Genomic DNA, 20458 nt, shown 5'->3' on the forward strand with positions numbered 1-20458 from the left:
TTTCTACCCCAGGAATGACTCTATTGTACAGCATAAATGCCAGGGTCCAGGTTCCTTCTGGGCTTTGCACGCTTTTGAAGTTGGTGTTCATCTTGCCTCATCTGCCTGAATTTCTGGTTCCTGTTACTGTTCTCTCCTATTGTTGCTGGTGAACTCTGGCCCTTACTGGGATTGTAGTGGAGTTGACTTTTCCAGGAGGTGTATGGGAGATTTTCCAATACTGGAGTGCCAGGAGAAAAGCAGGGGCAGCACTTTTTTGCTTTTTCATCCCATTCTGCCCCTCTTGTCTCCCACTCCCTCTGCTCTGGGCTGTGTTTCATTGGCATCTGTCCTTGCACTTGTGGTTGCTCTTTGACCATTAATTCATGTTGAGGCATGGAGCCACCAGGCCTCTGCCCCATGCCAAGATGGCGTATGTATTCCTCTGCTGATTGATGTCTTTTTCTTCTGTACATACTATTAAAAAACATGGAGAGAAATAAAGCTCATTTACTAGCCCCTGTAATTAACAGGGGTTGCATCTGTGAAATGGCGAGTGGCATTAGGACTGTTGTCTTTGCTTAGCAAAAGGCATCTGTGCAAATGATTTGGAGGAAAATTCCCTGAAGTGGAAACTATAGGCACTTTTCTAACTGCTTATATAAATTAATATAGCAAAGAAAGAAATTTGGGGGAAAAAATCCCCAAACATATGGCTTCTTTGTAATCTAGAAGTCTTTCTTTGACAAAAATAAATCACGCAATAATTAATATATTAACATTTCCTTGCATCTCCTGCAAATATATAATGGGAAAATTGATATTTCCTTCTTGAGAAATGATCTGTTGTGTGTCATAAACATCTTCATTCTGATTTCCTGGGAGCTTAGCAGTTTGCACAGAAATGCATTAAGTATATTATCTGCTTCTTTCACTTATTTTATTCATCTACTTGTTGGCCTTTTATTGTATGTCACACATTCCTTCACTTCAAGGGTTCCCTGACTTAGATTTGCTTGGCCCCAGCTCTGTGAGTCTTCCAAAACCAGATGAACCCAGCAGTTTGTGTGAGCATAGCTAACCTTCAAAAAAATTGCCTAAAAATCTATATTCCTCAATTTTCAATATCAAAATGTATTTACCACGATTTCCTATACTGAAGATCATCAGACTAAAAGCTATGAATTATGGCAATAGGCATAAATATTTACAACTAATAGAGACTATAGGTAATTTTAGGTACCCACATCCACCATGCTCACTGGGAAATGAAACCAGTGTCTTTCAGGTTATGCTTCCAGCTCTTCTAAGGTAGAAAATCCATTAGGCACCGTCAGTAGTGCCTTCTCATTACCTCCGACAGCTCTGGTTTTATACTTGCCTGACAGCTTGCAGCAGGAGCACATTAGAAAGGGCTGCCCATATAGGAAATCTGAAATTCAGTGGCCCTCAGACACCCCAAATGAACTTCCTTAGGTCAGATATAATTTGTACTAAGACAGGATTTTGAGCCCTCTGCTGAGAAGCAACTAGGAAGGACAGACCGTTTCAGCTTCTAGCTTATGGAATTAATCCTTTCTATCAAATAGCAGCTTCTTGGTTTGTTAACATGACAGATAATAGAAATGCAGCTATGTGGGGGGGATCCTGAAAGTGACCCAACAGTAGCTGGAATATAGGTTGGATTTCAAGTTCAAACTGATTGCACACAACCCAATTTCCCTAACCATGATGGTGTCCTTCCTAATTTAATATGGCATGAGCTCCCAATCAAGTCCTTTACTGTATATTTCCTCCATAATCTACAAGCAGCATTACTAGAATGTGGCCACAGACACCTCCCTCCACATCCACCGGGCATCATGTCTGAAGTCCTTGTTCCGGTGTCACTAACTTTGGGGACCACTCACTGGAGCAAGATTGTATCTGGTGGAGGGAAGATGTACTTTGAAAACCTTTGAGAGTGTTTGGGCTAACTTCCTGCTTTTGGAAATCAAACCTATGTGGTCTTATTAATTAGATATGTGGATTTATTAGGCAGTAATATGATGATGAAAGTCATCAAAGGAGAAGAGGAGAAAAAAACACTCTGCAGGCAGCCTGTACCAGAGAGATTAAAGACACAATGAGTGACACTTCATTCAAAGACTGTTTTCTCTTCTCCTAAACACTTACCTGGTTCTGCCATTAGGTTTGCCAAGGCTTGCAATGATTGCCAGCCTCTCCCTGCAACCATTGCAGCTCTTCGTAATGAGAGAGCCTAAAACCGCACCTGAGCTCACACAATTTGAGGCATTTTCCCTGGAATTTTTTTTCTTTATTGCACAAACATTTCTTTTAGAGGAAGTGGGAGTAAGCCTGCCCTTGGATAATAATGATTATAATACAGTAACTGTAAAATGGATACTAACAGTAACCAACTAGAACTGGCCAGGGGGATGATAATTCAGCTTTGCGACAACTTCTGAGGTTTTACAATTTGTTTTCATTTTACAATGGAATGAAAACAAAACCTTCAGATATTATGTTTTCAATTTAGGTCTTGCTGCACTGTCAGAAATAACCAGAGGGCCCTGGACCTCAAGAATTTGTCCTTCTAAGTATTTAAAAAATGCTTCAACTTTCATGAATCAGCATTTTCTCCTGGTGGGAATGTTCATCAAAAATGCTCTGGCCAGAACTTTTGCTAACCCCAAAAGTTCAACATCATGAGTCATATCCCCCAAAACATCATTGTTACAAATCACTTGTTTTATGATTTATGGATTGTTTCTGGATTGTCTTCTCTTAAACTTACCTTTCCCCTCCATCCTCTCAGGATGTACATTTCTTTCCCACCCTCCTCCACTTCTTCTCTCCTATTTTCTTGGACATTTTTTGCTTCTCATGCAGCTCCTTGGCTCTTTTGACCTTCCCTAGCTTACACACAAGAAGCAATGCTGAGATTATGTTGTTTTATGTGGCAGGGGTTTGCCAGGAAAGAGGTGGCTGCTGGATGGTTTCTGCAATGGATAGTGGTCACTGTGGGGTGTTCCCACTACCGTTCCGCAAAGCCCTGTCTGGCTGCTTGTTGGTTTTCACTCATCTTGGATGGCATTTTCCATCGGGCAGAGCTGACATCTGTCAGAAGGCAAGAACATCTGCTCTCATGCCCTGGCTGGCTGCAGCCCTCGCCAGCTCGGCAGCGCTTGAGGAAATCAGAAGAGACACACGGTAATAATTATCACTCAGTGCTTGTGGGGCAGCCACTATGTGTGCAATGTCTGTGGTTTGGTTTTGGACCCGGCTGGCTCAGAGATGACTCTGCAGGACCCATATCTAGTTCTGGCCAGCTCCATGTCCCATGCTGCACCCAGGCATGCTTCGGAAAGACAAGCTATCTTTCTTTTTCTCTACCATTTCAGGTGGGAAGACCCTATTCTTTGAGAAAAAAGCAACGTGAAAAATAAACACCGAGAAAAGGAAATCCGACCATTCCTTCTGAAAGACGGAGGGAACTGCAGAAAGGGGATCAAGACCTGGAAGGACTTCATGTGAAGGTGCTCTCTAGTCAGGTTGTCTTTGTATGAATTGTCTCATGTACCTTACCATGACCTACTGTGAATGCACTCAGCCAGGGACAAGGTTTCCTTGTGTCCTCAGGAGTTTCCACCATGTTGGGCATAGTCTGAAAATACTGTTTTCCTTGCAAAATTGTTGCAAGACTTGTTTTTTTAATCTCTCACGTTTGTGCATTTAAACAGAGAGTAGGGGGAGAGAAACCCAGTGGGAGCACCATATGGAGACAACACAAGTTATTCCTGTTCCACCATTTTCTTGGCATAGATTTCCTCTGTCAAACATTAATTCAAATTGGGGACCTCATTCTGCATTCACACTCCCTGTTGCTTCTTCCTTCCTTGGAAGCATCACGAGGGACTTATGGTATTGCTACAAGCACCTCTTTACAGGAAAAGAAATAAATTGGGCAATATGCTTCAAATAATGGAAGAATGAATTATTTCATCATTTTAGCAGTTTCCCAGGAGGGAGAGTAGAGGGAGAAAATGCACTTAACACACTAAAATATTAAAATAACAAGAACCACAGCAACCTCACCCCTCTGGACTTGAACCAAACGGAATGGTTTAGGTAAATTCCCAGCAGATCGCCAAGTGGCACACTGCATCAGACAATATTACTATGCACGGCAGGCGAAATTCTCCATATTAATGATATCATGAACTGGCTCAGCTAATTTGGAGTTCTTCTGTAAGGCCTGGTTTCTGGCAGATTAGCTGAATATTTTTTGGAATATGAACTCGTCTTCTAATGTTGAGTTTGATCCTTTTTTCATGGACGGAATTCCTGGAAAATTACTTTCTTAAAGCTGTATTTCGCGTATATTTTTTAACGAGAGATGTTACTCCCTTGTATTCCTGGAAAAGGCTTAAAATATTCCGAGAAGTAGCTAGAAGGCAATGAGATGAAGGGAATTGTACTTGATTTTTGACATTTACTGGTTACATACACAGAACAAAGCAAAGCGGCACTCTGAAGGTAAAGGGTCTTCCTAAGAGCTTAAATAAGAGCACAGAAATGCCCTCCTGGATTTTGTTCATGCTTTTGCTGAGAATTTTAATGGCAAGTTTTCAGAGAGCAAAAATGGGATTAAACTGGAAAGAAATTACAAGCAATTCTATAGTATCCTTTGCGTTTTGATACAGATGAAAAGGTCTATGTGTAGTAGAACCAACAATAAAGATGCAATATATGTAGATAGACCCTGAGCCCTCAGTGAAGTTTGTGTGCCTATACGGAGCCATTTGAGAAGCAGGATCATACAACCCAGCACTGTCATCTGAGCTTGAATGGACAACACAAGTCCTGGGCATTACCTCCATAAGCCATTGCTTGATATATTTAGCATAAAACAGACGGTCTCAGGAGGCATTTTCAGTGTGAGTTTGTTCCAGAGCTGTGATTCCCTGGTGGAAACGGCTCACCTTTTAAATGAAAAACCAGGTCTCTGCATTTCTGCTGCTCATGGACAGGGTCCCAAGCAACGGGGCCCCCAAAACTAGAAAAAGACATTGACTCTGTGTCTAGTTATTGGAGGAAAACATGCTGATGTAAGCTAACCAGTTCTGAAACGGAGCTGGGGAGATTGCTCAGAAACCGAGTGTCTGAGATGGGGAGGGTTTGGCCTTTGAGGACAGAGCTGCTCACAGCAGCTGGACGGCTGCCCGCTCTGGAGCTGGAGCATGAGACAGTTTGTGAACTTAAAACACATTTTCCAACCTTATGGGATTTTTCCTTATGGTCTGTTCTCAGCAAAGCAGCATTATTATTGTAAATAGATGCTCTTTTTGTCCCATCTCCCAGGGGATAAAAATTAAGGTTATGTTTGAACATGTATGTTTTCCCACTCGTTGCTGAAGCTGTTCTTTTCCTTAAAGTCTGCAGAAAGCCAAGCATTAGCAGATACTGTTAATATCATTACTTCAAAGTTATAGCTGGATGTCTATGCCAGAGAGTCTTTAATAAGAGACGTGGCCTCCGTCCCTTCAGAATTGCAGGGGTTGGAAAGTAGTTTTAGTGAGTCATCTCAGGCTTCCTCTTGCACTGTGGCAGGCCCTTTCTGTCCAGCCCCTCTGCACAGTCCTCTTTAACTCTTTCAGATGCCTAAGTCCTGGCTCCTGTGCTCATTACTGGGACTGCTATTTCCAAGATACACTTGCATACTGTCCTGAATGAGGAGTGAGGATCCTGGTACAGTGCTGTGCTGCTCTTCCCTCCTGCTCCCAAGCCATCACCCTTCTGACTGTGCCTCCTGTGCCACCGTGCTTGGGAATATTTTTACAGCTGTCCACCTCCCTTCTTTGGGAGTTGTTTTTTTCTTTTTTTTCCCAGTGCTTCTCCTGTCAGTGAATGGTTTTTCCAGCCTTCTCTTCCCCTGAGGCTGGTTGGTGTGTTTTGTATTTATGGATTCATTGCAGTGCCAGTCCCCAAGGCAGAAATGCAACCCTGGGGCAACTCCACTGCTGTATTTCCTGGTGCACTGCACCCACACTAAGTCTGGGGAACTGTGCTAGCTGAAATACCAAGCTCTCATGGTCTTTCATGTCTTCCCCTTCCCTGGGATCTCAAATACACCACTTTGGCTATGGGGACTAGCTGGGGACACCACTTCCCAGCAAGAGCCACAGGGTGCAGATGGCACTGTGTCCCCCAGGACCCTTCCGAGCCATCTTGCCTACTCTCATATGATGATTTTCCATGCTCACAGTGATATCTTTTAATGAAGAGGGTTTTGGTCATAAATCTATGAATATGTATGCTACAGAACAAATACTAAGGAAAAGCCATCACTTCATAATGAGATCTGCATCCATTTCAGCCAAAGGTGGTAGCAACCACATGGTTGGATTGTATCATTGGCTCCTCCTTCATGCTACGCTCACCTGCCTGTGTCCTCACTGCTGAGACATGATGGATGGTGGTTGGGATTGCAGTGAGGTGTAATGATTCATTCTCAGATCTGGGAGAGTTTTCCTGTCCACCTGGGTACATGGGAAAGTCATTGGCTGACGAATGGCGCTTGAGCATTTTACCACATGTAGAAGTTGCACGTAAGGTCTAGTCCCTGCATTCAGCCAAGGCTGCTGGTAGCACAGTTTGTCTTCGGTGAGAGATTTCTGAGCTTAAATGTGAATAATGCTTGGCAAAAAATAGGGTAAACTCACTTTTTTTTTTTAGCTTTTAATTATTAGACATTATTGTAAGAACCATTTCCCCTGATCTTATTTGGGGAAAAAAGAGAGATGAATACCAGTTCATAAATCCAGTCTAGAATTCATTCATTCAGTGCCTCTTGGGATAAAACTTGGGGTGACAATTCATAAAGCTTTCATTCTTCAGTAACTTACTCCCTGGCTTAGCTGGAAGACCCATAGCTTGGGATACAAGAACAGTATATCTGACAGGGAACTGGTGAGTGATCACTCTTAAAAGCAGACTAGAAATATAATAACTTGTATTTTTTTCATTGCAAAGATAAATAATAATTTGACAGGAGATGTCATTACTGTTTAATGACTTTGTCTGAACAGAACAATTGAAGGAAATATGTTTGCTCTTCCTCATCCCTTGCCATTTCCATGATGTCATTAGGTCTGGCCATAACAACTGGAAAGTTAGAACATAGGAAAGGCACTGCCTGCAGAGCAAAATATACACAGTGTTGCACAATAGCAACAATGTGCATCACTAGTACAGACAGCAAGGTGACAAGGTTTATCAAGAGAACAGAAAATGAGAAGGAAGTTTTAGTGGAGGTATTTTGCGTTAACTTAATCAGTAACTAAGCCATCGTAATGATGACTTAGTAAAAACACTGACACATCCTGCAGAAATGAAGAAGTTTGTACATGTCTAGGAATTTTGGTTGCTTAGACTTCTTTGCTAAGTTTCTGTTTTTCTTTCCTACATGTGAAACATCTGCTGTTGAAAAGCATCTGTCTGGCTGTCAACATGCGCCTGGCCTGGCACCACCTGTAAGTGGTTTTGCCCCCTGGTGTGGGTGGCTAGCCACGTGTACTGAGTCAACTATTGATTTTAAGGTAGTGGATGTGATTGTTAGTTCAAGCTGTAGAGATTGTCCTTCAAGGGCCAGAGGCCACAGTTTCAGTTTTGGTTTCCTCAGCTGATGTCACCTCCTGCATGTTACACTGATTAGAAGGGGAGGGAAAGACTAAGATTGACTGTCTTGGGGTAGTGGAGAAGAAAAGGATCATTTTCTCATCGCTTCCACTGTTAACCCTTTTTGTGCTCCAGACAAATCCCTCCATGTCTCTTTGCAGCAGTGCGTTGCTGCATAAGCAAAATTTCAAAATTTGTTTGCCCACCCCTATATCAGAAGAATCATTCCAAAAAGTCCCATTCTATAGCACTGAGTACAAGAGTGCTGGATTGGGCTAAACTCATAGCCCAGGGAGCCAAGTCTTCATCTCTGATGTAGCAGTGAGCAGATTTAAGACATTTTGCCATTCATCAGACCAAACTGAGGTCTTATCCTGGCCTCTAACAGAAGGTGGTGTCAGCTCACATTTTATTGTCTCTTGCAGAAGTCTTTTTCATTAGGTTATGATAGCACTCAATCTCCCTGATGTCTGGTCCAACCTCCCTTTTTGCAAACCTTGTTAAAATTTTGTCCTCAGTAGCTTCTGTACAGTGGTAAGTTCCTTGGGTTAATCACATACCATGCAAAGAAATATTTCTTTTTAAGCCATTTGACTTTCTCATCTTTCCAACCCATTCCCTCAGGACTGTGGTTGACCTTAAAAAAACCCCATCATTCTACATCTGAACCACCAGTATGCATTCAAATGGTCTAACTCCTTGCTTAATATTCTTTGTGTTTCCTATTGCCCTTCAAACACCACATAGCTAATACAAAATAGTAGGCAGAGGGGCTTAGGTGGAATTTAGGGTGGATAAGTCTGGATAAAGTAACATGGCTGCTTCATCTACTCCTCTAATTCCTGGCACTACCCTTCCTGGTGTGCGTTGTAGTTTGCTTATTCTCTACATTTAGCTTTTAGACTGTAAATGTTATTCATGGTGCAGTGTTGTCCTCTGCTGTGCTTGACGCACAGGGACATCCATTGACTGCTGATACTGGATGAAGAAGTCAGCTCTCTGCATTGGGCTGCAGCAGCTTCTGGGCTTTCAGTTGAGTCCTGGGTGGTATATACCCAGCTGGTGGGTATGGGAGGGATTGGTGCAAAGCTCTTTTGTGTCTCTTTGTAGCATAAAGCTTTTGTCGGTGTAAAATCAAACCAGGAATGGCAACCGTACAAAGAGAAGCTGTATAACAGAGCTGGAGGCAAAAGTAGGAAGCAGCTCAGGTGCTGCAGGCTTCTCCCTAGCCACAGCTGCATTTCAGTAGCACCAGGGGACAACAGCGACTTTGTCACCACAGCGCTCAGAGCACTGCTGCAGAAACGATCTGCCCTGGGTAAATAGGATCACAAAGCATGAACATACCTCTGTCTCCATGGGCTTCAAGGGGATTGTGCACCCGCAGGACAATACAGGGATGTGTGTGAGGAAGAGAGATATGAGCGATAGTTATCTCAAGTCTTCGCATACCGTAAAACACCTTCAGAAGGAAAAGGTCTTAAGACGCTATGATGCCTGTTTCATCTGAATGTGGAATAACCATGGTGATTCAGGCAAAAAGCACCTTTTCAGTATAACGACTGTCTAGGCTTCCTGGATGGGAAAAAGCCTGAGGATCGCTGGACCTCCTCTGGCTTACGTGACACAGAACACAGAATTAAACCTTTTGTGGGGAGCCTAAGAATTAGTGGTTCTGTAAAATTTATTTTCAAAATAGCCAGCCATGAAAACCTTTGAATTGCACTGGTGGGTTTCTGTTGTCTCATACCTTGAATGTTTTATTGAGATCCCTGGTTTATTCCGGATCAGACCAGGAAGATTGGCAGAGAAGTCCTTTTAGCTCCTGAGAGGCAAAATGAACATATCTGTTCTGTGGCTCCTAGGCTAAAGAGCCAGATCTTAAAAGAGTCAATGCTTTCTTGTCTCAAGGATAAAGTTCAAATCTGTACAATCAAAATTGGATGAACATTAAAAGGAAAAAAAAACCTCACTGCAAATATCCATGAAAATAAACATCACAGCTCTCTTTCAGTGCTATTTATAGCTCTTTCAGTTTAATGACCCCAAGCATTGCATCAAGGGTTTCTCTAATGTGCTACCAAGACTGTTTATAGGAGACAACTGTCTCAAGAATGTGGTAGTGTGAAGACTCCCACGGCAGCACTCATGCAGAAATTGCAGTTCTCCTTGGGCAGTCTCTTCCTGTCTAATAAAATTTCAACAGGGGAAAAAAGTGATGGTATGGGGTTTAAGTCATTGCTTATGCACCATGGCAAGCAGAGATGGGTGAAAACCAGTGTGCATTAGCAATCAATTAAAAATAACTAGTACATCAAAAGTGTGGACAGATGTGCTCTTGTGCCTGTAGCTGGAGAAATTTGGGATGTTACAGCTCCCATCTGGTTTCTGGCATGCTTTGGCTGGTGTTCCTCCCCCATAGGGAGAAGGCTGCAAGGCAAAGCTGCTCGGTGCATGGCCTGTTGACAGTGTCAGGGTGGTCCCTGTCTCCCTTGGGTGCTCCTGCCTGTCCCAGGACTGAGAGTGGCGAGCCATGGGCAGCCCCATGATCAGTGACAGGCCACTTCCAACCGCTCTCTTTCGTGGGAGGACACGATGAACAGGGATTTGAGTCAGTGCAGTGGCATACGGGCTGGATATAATAGATTTATGGATTTGCACAGGTACAAGCTGACTGCTCTGGGCAAGAGCAGTAGTACTGCTCCTATGCTAATAAAAATGCCAGAGCAGAAGACTCTCCCTTCCTGCATGGCTTACCTGGCTAGCAAGGTTGGGATCACTGCTCTGCGAGACTGGTGAGCACTCCAGCTCAGTTCAGTGCGAAGTCAAACAGATTAGATTGAATCATCACTAAAGAACAAAAAATGTGTCTCCTAACAGTAATTAATGGCTTTCTTCTTCTATATTGCTTTTAATTTACAGAGCTGCAGTCATGGCTGAACTATTCTGTATGCTATTCATTAGCTGATCACATGCCACTGCTAATTTTTTTCAAATGGATTCACTATTTATAAATGTTCACCAGTTTGTGCTGACACATGAGGGGAGGGAGGGACATATTTACGCCATCTACTTTATGTCTTTAGTGCAGATGCTTTGCAGGGATTGACCTCTCCTGTTTACCAAACATGCAACTTTGGCTTCTGAAGCTATTTGCGTGACATTCACCTATGTGCTATGCCTGAACTAGACAGTTTAAGACTCACCACCCTCTTCTCCTTAGACTTCAACCATTTAATGAGTCTATTCACCTTTGTCTGCACAGTGGGTCAAGTTAGCTGCATGGCATTGGTATTACCCCTCAATCACTGAGATTTTTACATTAAAAAAATGTACTTTAGAATAGAATAGAATAGAATAGAATAGAATAGAATAGAATAGAATAGAATAGAATAGAATAGAATAGAATAGAATAGAATAGAATAGAATAATTCCAGCTGGAAGGGACCAACAGCGATCATCTAGTCCAACTGCCTGACCACTTCAGGGCTGACTAAAAGTTAAAGTATATTATTAAGGGCATTGTCCAAATACCTCTTAAACACTGACAAGCATGGGGCATCGACCACTTCTCTAGGAAGCTTGAATGTAAATTTTAGGCTGAATAAATTTCATCCTAAAAATTGTTGTGTTTTTTAGGGTTCATGAATATTAAAGGATGCTCGGTGGCTGCCTAAATAACAAATAGCACACATCTCCCTTCTGTATTTCACAGACCAAGCCAGTTAATTTTGGTATTATTAAACCAACTCTGCTAGTAGTTGAATGGAATTTTTTTGATGGTACAACCTCAGCCTTAATTAAACATTTATAACCTCACATAGCTAGACACAATACAAGTCACCCTGGCTGAGAGACCTTTGCTCACGGAAAATCAGCATTTGATGTTGAAAAGACGGAATGGAACCAGCATGTTAAAGCATCTACTCACTATCCAAACAGTCCCTATTGTTACAGTTATTGCCAGTAATATCCTGTTTGTCACTGGGATGATAGCACTTTGGTTTGCCTGCCCTAGAAATATCCATTTACCTTGTGGCTAAACCCTTTCAGTGTGGGACTTGGAATTTCACCAAAGGTAAGGAAACCTACTCAGGGCTCTGGCCTCCAGCAAAACCTCTTCAAAATGCCTTGAGAAATAAGCAGACTTGTAAACTTCCACGCACCCAACAAAAGAACTCAGTTTCGTATCCAAATAACAAATCTGCCTTCCCCATCTGTCTGGCATTGCCGCTGACCCTACTTTACATCCATCACATCCCAACCCTGGCAACAGGCCCTGAACAAATTCATTTTTGTGGACTGTGGGTGAAATCTGTGGCAGAATATTACCAGTGTGGCGCTAATAACTGGTTTGGACTTCTGTACAGGGCAGCTGCGCACATGCTGAAACACCAACAGCTTTTTGTCCCAGGCATCACCTATCTAAGTTGTAAATGCTCTGTGAGTTACCTGCAGGAAGCCTGTTCCTTCCCTGGGTGAAATCCATGTATTACCTTTGATTTTCTCAGAGGCAGGTTGGGCCCAAATTTTATAAAGTGGTTTCAAGCCCTTTCATGTGAAAGGCACCAAATAAGTACCATACAGGTCTAACACTATTGGAGCTCAACCCTCTGAAAGGGCTTCCTCTGGGCCACCCTTGTCAGTATGTCCACCTGTTTCACCTGTGCCTTTGAAACCTGCCCCAGGTATGCAGCTAAAAAGAAGCAATGCAGCAGGGCAAGTAGATGTAGCTGGTGCTATGGGGCCGTGAACAGTTAACGCCTTGGCCACGGCAGTGGTGCATCTGGAGCTTTTCCCAATGCTGGGCTGGATAGCATCACTGTCTCCCCTGAGTCGCTGGAGTCGCAGCAGTGAGAAACTGCTCTGAGATCACCACTGAAATCCTTGATTTTTAATGCTTCCCCCCCCTCCTTTTTCCATTAGAAAGAAGGAAATTGGTAAATGTCCTGGGACTCACAACCAGGTTGTGACCTGGTGAGGCAAGAGGAAGCGCTTGCTAACACACCACTGCTGGTAATAACGCCTGGGTGAAAAACCTTCAATGGAAAGTGCAGCTTTGCAAAAATCTGCAGCAATTAATTGCTTTTGAGCATTTCCAGCACAGAAGAACTGAATCAAAGAGCTTCAGCTTGTTTGGGAAAGTTGAAACAGTTGGTTTTGGCAGGGGCAGGGGCAGACAAACCAGTTCCCTGGGGTAAATTCAAATGTGATTTTCCAGAGCCTCAACCACCCTGCAGGATCTGCCCATGTGTGAAGCCTCACTGTGTGCCGTGGTGCCTGTAGTATCACCGTGCCCATGGTACCGCTGTGCCCATGGTACTACCGTGCCACCTCTCCTCTTGACCATGGGCTGCCATGAGGACTGATGTGGAAGGGGCTGTTGCAACAGAATATTGTATAGGCTGTAAGCTCAGGGCTAAGGTTGCTCCAAGTGAGCTCTTTTCTCTCTCAATACCCACAGTATATTAAATAGGTTATGTTATACTTTATGCCATGTAATATTTTTATGTTTTATGAGTGGGATTTTTGCCAGCACTTTGCTCCAGAAGTCATTTCTACTGCTCAATTCTGTGTGCAGTTTTGTAGTGAAACTGGTTTAATAAATGATGGGATTTCTCAAAAAAAATGAAATTCCGTTTTTGACCAATGCTAGTTTTGACCACTGCCTCTGGACAGAGTTTGTCTCAGAATAGCATGTTAATATAGAGAGCTATTTTTTCCCTTATCTTTCTGAACTTTCTCACTGAAAACATTCTTAGTTTATATTTACGTGCTATGATAGTTAAGAAGGCAAATAAGAATAGCTGGAGATATTTTAGAGGACTAAATCTTCAAACCCTGAAAATGTAGCTTGATTTAAAAGTACATGCATACTGCTTTTACCTGGCACCCTAAGGAAATAAGGATTACGCAGTGGCACTCTTCATCTTCCCATCCTTCTCTCAGCCCTCTTCTCCCTCAGTAACTTTTGAGCCCACTGGCAATTTCTACCACTTCTGACAGAGAGGAAACGAAATCAAAGCAAGTCCCTGCAAGTCACCTGCGGCTGGGTAGGGAAGAGAAACTCAGACTGGTGCCCCCAGCAAGTGCCAGCCTGCCTGGCTGGCATCAGTGCCGATGTGTGTGCACACACATGTGTGTCCCCACACTCACACCAAAACCACCCAGCCTGCAGGTTGTTGCATGCGTGGTCTGGTACCAGCTCTCATATGGGTTTTTCCATATGCAGAGGTATTTGCAGGGCATAGGAGAGAGCGAAGGGCAGCAGGTGCTGGGACCGGCATATTGTTGGGGAAGGAGGCTGTAAGGAACAAGCATATCTCAGCTTATCATGGGAAAGTGGGTGCTGTTGCAATAGAAGACATAAATTCATGCATCCAGGCTTCCTTAGGTTTTTTGGCTCATGGAAGTACTTATTTCCACCATGCAATATTCTTATACCTTGTCTGGGTAAACGTTTTTTTCTAAAATGGTCATTTAATCTATCTGGTGGGAAGGGTAGAGGAAAGAGAGCGTTGCTTGCATTAGAAGTGACGCTGCCCACTCTTGTGGAGGAAAAGGTCTTCACATTTCCATGGATCAGATTCTACAATTACACAGCTTGCTTGTTTGGCCAGTTCATCTGCTAAACCTGACACAAAGCCAGAATGAAAACAGAGATTTTCCCATTACAGAATACCAAATCTATGATAAGCCACGCCATGAAAATTCAGTTTTTAAGGAGGTGGGGAGAGAATAAGGGAAACTCCAACTGCTGCTGCAAGATAAGCAATGAGTTTTGCAGTGCTTCTAGAATCTGTTTTTCAGGAATCTCATAAACAACAACAACCATAAGCCAAAGGAGCAGTGCGAGAAGAAAAACAGCAGAATTTGGGATAGGAAAATTTAAGCAGAAGTTTGAACAACAGTTTTAGCCTATCACACCATCTGCGTGATAACTTTGGACACAGCTGGGTAAAGTAAGTAACTGCTACAGAAAGAGGCCTGTGAATATTGTAGTTAATCTGTGGGTCTGTTTTGCACAGCGATGCAGTAAACATCATAGATGATCTTGATTATGTTTGTATTTTTTTCTTATACTACAAATTCCCTCACTATAAAGTACTCAAACCAATCACCACTTCTGCTTTCCCTACCATCAGGTTATAGTATTAAAATGCATTTATAGATGGAGTACCAAATGTCTCTGGAAGGAGAGTTATATTCTGACAGCACTGAAAGAGACTATGCTGTTTTTCTCAAAGATTATTCCTTAAATAGGATATAAATATTGTAATTTATGCATCATTTGCCATGAGGCACAAGATCACCGGTAGCTTATATTTTTATGTGTGTGTGTATATATATATATATATATATATATATAGTCTTCATCATAACTTCAGCCTGTGAAGTTCAGAATTTCAGAATTTCAAAAACAAAGCAAGAATACAAATCGATGGAGGCTGAATTATATTTGTTGTCCCAAAAATCCAGTGTATTTAATTGCATCCCTAACGCTGCTTATTTGCCAAAACCAAAATAAAAATCGGAAGCAAACAAATAAGTTCTCTGAATAAATCCTGCATTGCCCCAATTGTATGAGCTGCCAGCTAAGCTACCATCCAGGCCCAAATCACATTCCCGGACAAGAGGTAACCCATGCATCCCCTTTGAACTGTCCTCTCCTCTCCTTGATCTTCCTTTACCTCCCACCTGGCCCTCCTGCAGCTCTCAGTTAAATTTCTTTTCAAGCACTTTCTTACCTGCATAGTGGTCAAACACAGTGGGGACATACTCCTCTGGGAAGGCATCGTTGGCATAACTCATCAGCAAACAGGTTTTCCCAACTGCACCATCCCCAACCACCACGCATTTTAACATCTTCTTCGTGTTATTGCTGCTCCCATCAGTGCAGTTGTCATCTTCTTCCTTGCAGTTCATTCTTGCTGCTGCTGCCGCTGCCGCTGCTCTTGCTGCTCCCAGGACTTCCAAGTGCACATGAAGGAAAAATGAAGTGAGATTGTATTGACTTTTCCTGAGTTTGGAAGGGAGGGGGGGCAGCAAATCTCAAACTCAGGAAATCATACTAATGTTTCCAGGCTGTCACAGCCGCTTCTAACAATTACCAGATCAGTCAAGAGAATCATCGAGGTGAATAAATTAAATATACAGAGAGGAATATCATAAAAAAGCGATCTGTCCTTTCTCGTTCGTCTGAGTCAGGAAATCCTCATCCTGCCCCGGAGTTCTCAGTATTTATTGCGACTTAAAAAATATCAGCAGCCTGCCGCTTTGATTCGCGTCTCCCTTCCTCCAGCTTGGCTGCAGGAATCGGGGATTCCTGTTAAATCCACTCCATTTTCCATTTCATTTCTAACATGGAGGAGAGCCTGGAGGTTTTTAATGGAGTTTTTCCTTTCTTTCTCCAGCTTGCTGTGTGTCAGGAAATCATGGGTTTCCTGCTGAATTCCATATTAGGATCAGTGGGCTTGTGAAGGGCTGCAAACAATGGGAGCTCTGTGTGTATTTGTACTTTGGAGGAACTCTGCCAGGACATGGAGAAAGAAAAACACTAGAGGTCTCTCTGCAGACCGAAGTTTTCAGGCTTCCTGCTCCATCCCGCGCTCGAGCTGCTCTCCGGGCTGCCGGCACTGAGACCAGCAAGGAGAATTTTGGAGACGCTATGAAAGACGCGGGTGTTGGACCTACACGGCCAGGCGGGGTATGGGGAGGCTGTGAGCTGTGCCCATGTCTCAGGGTTGTCTGTTGTTCCCAGGCGTGATCTCCTCTGATCTCGGGATAGGTATTTTCTTACATTTGGGAGGGCGAGGTGGGAGGTGGAAAGGCGGACAGGAGGTAGAGTGCGTAGGTAGAGTTTAATGTCAGCTTTCTCTGTGTCTATAGCTCTTTAAAGAACTTTGTTAGAAATAATAAGTAATTGATTTTTCAGTTTAGGCACTCAGAAAGTATCTCTTGCATTTCCTCTCATCCACCCAAAAAAAGAAAAAGAGGGATTTTCCCCCTCTAGTGTAAATATGTAAACACAGACAGAGATAGAGAGAAAAAAAGGAATGCATTTTTACAGAAATTAAAAAATTAAAAAAGAATAAAACCATTGCATAGCAGTCTGTGGAAAAACAGCTTTGAACTGTATTCCTGACCTCTTGTCTGTTTTGTTCTGGTGTTTAGATACGGTGCTTGAAGACATGGTATAGATGGACTTGGCAGTGATAGGTTGACAGTTGGACACAATGATCTTAAGGGTCTTTTCCAACTTCGATGATTCTATGATTCTATGATTCACGTGCCTCTTACGTCTTTTCTCAATTTACCTATATAACAGTCTATATGCACATGAAGAGCCAAACAGCCTGCTCCTTCCACAGGAAAGATTTTGCAATTTCCAGCAGAAACAAGCCAGACATCAACATAAACCCCAGCCCAGCAGCCCAGCACATCCTGCTGACTGCATTTCCCTTCCACGAGACTCAAAGGCTTTGAAAGGGGGAAACAACTGGGGAAGCACACCGGTGCTAAATGCTTCCCCCACCTTGCTCATGCCTGGCTAGAAAGAAATCACAGAATCATAGAATCGTTAAAGTTGGAAAAGACCCTTAAGATCATTGAGTCCAACTGTTAACCTATCACTGCCAAGTCCACCACTAAGCCATGTCCTTAAGCACCATGTCTACCTGTCTTTTAAATACCTCCAGGGATGGAGACTCAACCACTTCCCTGGGCAGCCTGTTCCAGTGCCTGCAATGCCCAAAAGCACACTCAGGCTTGGAGCAATGCACACCTAGAAGTTTAAAGACCAACACAGCCTTGAAAAGGAACTGTCTTAACCCCAAACTGCATGAGTAAAGACAAATTCAACCTTAATAATGAACCTCCTTAGCCCCAAACTGCATATCCTTCAATGTTTGCAGTGAAGGGGCTCAGCAGACCCATTCGCAGTCTCCCCTAGACAGGCTAAGCCCCATGTCTGTCAGAGCTCTTCAGTGATTTAACTGTATGCTGGATCAGCTCTCAACACCTTCCCCAAGAGGTGGTAAATGGATAAAACATGTGAACAAGGTTGAACAAGGTTTTTCTGTTTACCCGGCGAGCCCCAGGGCTCTGTTTGCCATTTCTTATCAGGAGTTTTGGCCATTCAGTAATTTGTGTACCATGCCCCGTGTTCTTCATCTTCTTCATGTTCCTCTTGTCAACAGGGATCTTAGTAGGCAGTGTTAGGCCCAGCATCACACCCACTGTCACAGGGCATCACTAAAGGCTTTCCCCAGTTAGGAGTTCAGGTGGCAACCTCTTAGCTTCAAAACTATAGCCCAAGGCTCAGGTTTATCCAACAAAACTTGTGAGCTCTGGGCACCTAAACCACCATTCTCTAAGCACGTACTCTGCTGATCATTTCCACCATCAGGTCACCCTGGGGGCCATCAAGTATTACAGGGTTTTGTTCTTTAAACTTCTTTCTTGTTGCAATTGGGGCAGACTCCAAGCTTGTGCCTCTGTTTGGTTATTACATAGCTGAGCAGGTGCACTGATACCCCTTATGCCTTTGCTTACCAATCTAGTGACCTTGTTGCCAAATATATGAGTAAGTGCATGCTGTTGCAAGGTAACAACAGAGCCTGAGGAAGCAAAAAATTCCAATAATTCATGGTTCAGTTCCCCCTTGCATCTATCAGACAAAAGCAACAGCTATCTCACTTCCCATTTTACACAGGCATAATCCATCTGCAAGTTTTTTCAACATCAGACATACCATACTCAAGGCAAGCCTTAATGCTATTTAGGCCAGATTTAGGCCTACAACAAAATCCCCATGGCTCATTCCTCCATGCTCAGCAGGGCTGTGTTGCTTTGACCATAAAGCTGGCCAAGTCTCAGCAGGACTGTGTCCACCTCAATTTTTATGCAAGAGGTTAAACAATGAAATTCCCTTGCTGTTTCTCTAGAGGCTTTAAGATACTTTATTCTCCTCTCCACCTTTTTTTAAAGGGTCTTTCAAAATTGCTTAAAGGGGTTAGCTTTTTTGATACTCACACTATCAAGGGCCTGAACCAGAGGGTCTGTACAGACATCTTGCCTGTACAACTCAAATTCAGTGCTACATTTTTGCTTTACTTATATAGGTGATACGTACAGCTTTAGAGGAGTTATGGTAAAGTTATAAGACCAGTATCTGGACTAAAAACATGTTTTCTTTAATCTCATTACTTTAACTTGGTTTGGCATCATTCAGATCAGCTGGGCCAAAACATCTCAAGAGCTGGTTTAATTGCAACGAAGTATAATCACGTTGTTTTACACTTTTCTCTCAGGAGACTGAGACAACATTAACCCCTCTGCTGCTCTGGGGTTTTACCTTTTACTTGCAAAGTTGGCCCTGAGTCTGCTGTGTGAATTAACAGCCAGTTCTGTCATCTAGCAGTCTAGTAAAGTTTGAGACAATCCTGTTATGCTTTACAAAAGATTTCTTAACCTGCAAATTGCAAGTGACAATGCTTTAGGTTAAGCTGACCCTTCTGCAGTTGCTGTGCAAGTATCAGCTCCCCTAAGACTGCTTCTGCACAACGGAGCTGACTACGAGCCCCAGCGTGGAAGTCACAGGGTTATTGGTAATGATTAACAAAGATCAGAAGGTCTGGTGATTTAATCTGTATCCAGGGCTTTTTTGCTCTTTCACTGATCAGGTTAGAAATGGTCAGATTTGCTCGCAAGATCTTGTCCTTTCCCATCTCACAAATCCAATATGAGCAGTCTGGTTCCAAGCCATGAAGTTTGGAAAGACGTGGCTGAAGTAAAAAAGTGAACCCAACCGGTCTGAATGGAAAAGCTTGTTTAAACGCATGTGGTTCTCTGGTATCCAGCACAGTTTGTTTCATACTCGTTTTACAGGCTTCTAGCCAAGACCACCATGGCAAGAAGGGAGGCTAAAAGAGACCGTAATAGATATGGGTAGGTGCTATTAGCACCTTGGAGTGAAGATGTCACCTGAAGCACTTTCTAGCAAAGTTTCTCAAGCAAAGAGCTCTGCTCTAGATGAAGTGCCTCTGACCTTTTGTTAATTAACAAATTAACTGGCAGCAGATCTATTCCTGGAACTGCTGAGTATGTCCAACTCCCACACATCTGTGTGGAAGCATTAGCTTCATCTTCATCAGCGCAGGTCTGACAGGGCAGTCGCTGGAGCTGCTTCCTTGGGGATTAGCAAGTTCAAGGCTGGTGCAAGAAATTTTGGTGAGAAAATCTGTAGGAGATGAAGGACTTGCAAATTTGTTAATTAGCTCTGCAATGAGCAATATGTTTGCCAATTAACTCTATTCTATATTTCTCGGCAGGACTGCAGAGGGAAAAAATGGCTATGATGCTGTATCGCATTTTCCCTGCTCTCTTCATAGAATCATAGAATGGTTTGGGTTGGATGGGACCTTTAAAGGTCCTCTAGTCCAGGCCCCCTGCAATGAACAGGGACATCTTCAACTACATGAGGCTGGTCAGAGCTCTGTCCAACCTGACCTTGAATGTTTCCAGGGATGGGGCATCTACCACATCTCTGGGCAACCTATTGCTCTTCCCCTGGCCAACTTTGCCACTCCCATGTTTCTCCCCAGTGCCTCCTGCAATGCAGCGGTCTTCCTTTGTGCAACCTTATGAACTTAAAACTTGAAAGTCAGAGGAATTTTCTCTTTAACTGTTTTCCTCACCAGACCTGACCATCTGCTTTTGATAAGGCCCCCATCTTTCCTTAGGCCTTGTCCTCCTAAACCCTCTCCTTCATCACCCCTTGGCCTAAACCAAGCAGATC

At 43.2% G+C, this 20458-nt stretch overlaps 1 protein-coding gene and 1 long non-coding RNA gene across 3 annotated transcripts in view; one reads left to right on the forward strand and one right to left on the reverse strand.

Annotated features, from left to right (window-relative positions):
- The window catches only part of RHOJ (ras homolog family member J), a 70503-nt gene that overhangs the window by 48621 nt on the left and 1424 nt on the right, over window positions 1-20458 (reverse strand). For both annotated transcript variants that reach the window (XR_015702373.1, XM_009462199.2), the window contains exon 2: window positions 15408-15629. Coding sequence is in view for 1 of the 2 variants with exons in the window: in XM_009462199.2 (XP_009460474.2) it covers window positions 15408-15629 (222 nt within the window). In the remaining variant the exon portion in view is untranslated. The remainder of the gene's footprint in view (window positions 1-15407; window positions 15630-20458) is intronic.
- Window positions 16251-20458, forward strand: part of LOC148056885 (uncharacterized) — a 13615-nt gene continuing 9407 nt past the window's right edge. Inside the window, exon 1 of the long non-coding RNA XR_015702374.1 lies at window positions 16251-16366. This is a non-coding gene — a long non-coding RNA (uncharacterized LOC148056885). The remainder of the gene's footprint in view (window positions 16367-20458) is intronic.

Source organism: Nipponia nippon, unplaced genomic scaffold (assembly GCF_047370975.1).
Source record: "Nipponia nippon isolate SJK-2023a ecotype South Korea unplaced genomic scaffold, ASM4737097v1 scaffold_11, whole genome shotgun sequence".
Taxonomy (NCBI): Eukaryota; Metazoa; Chordata; class Aves; order Pelecaniformes; family Threskiornithidae; genus Nipponia; species Nipponia nippon.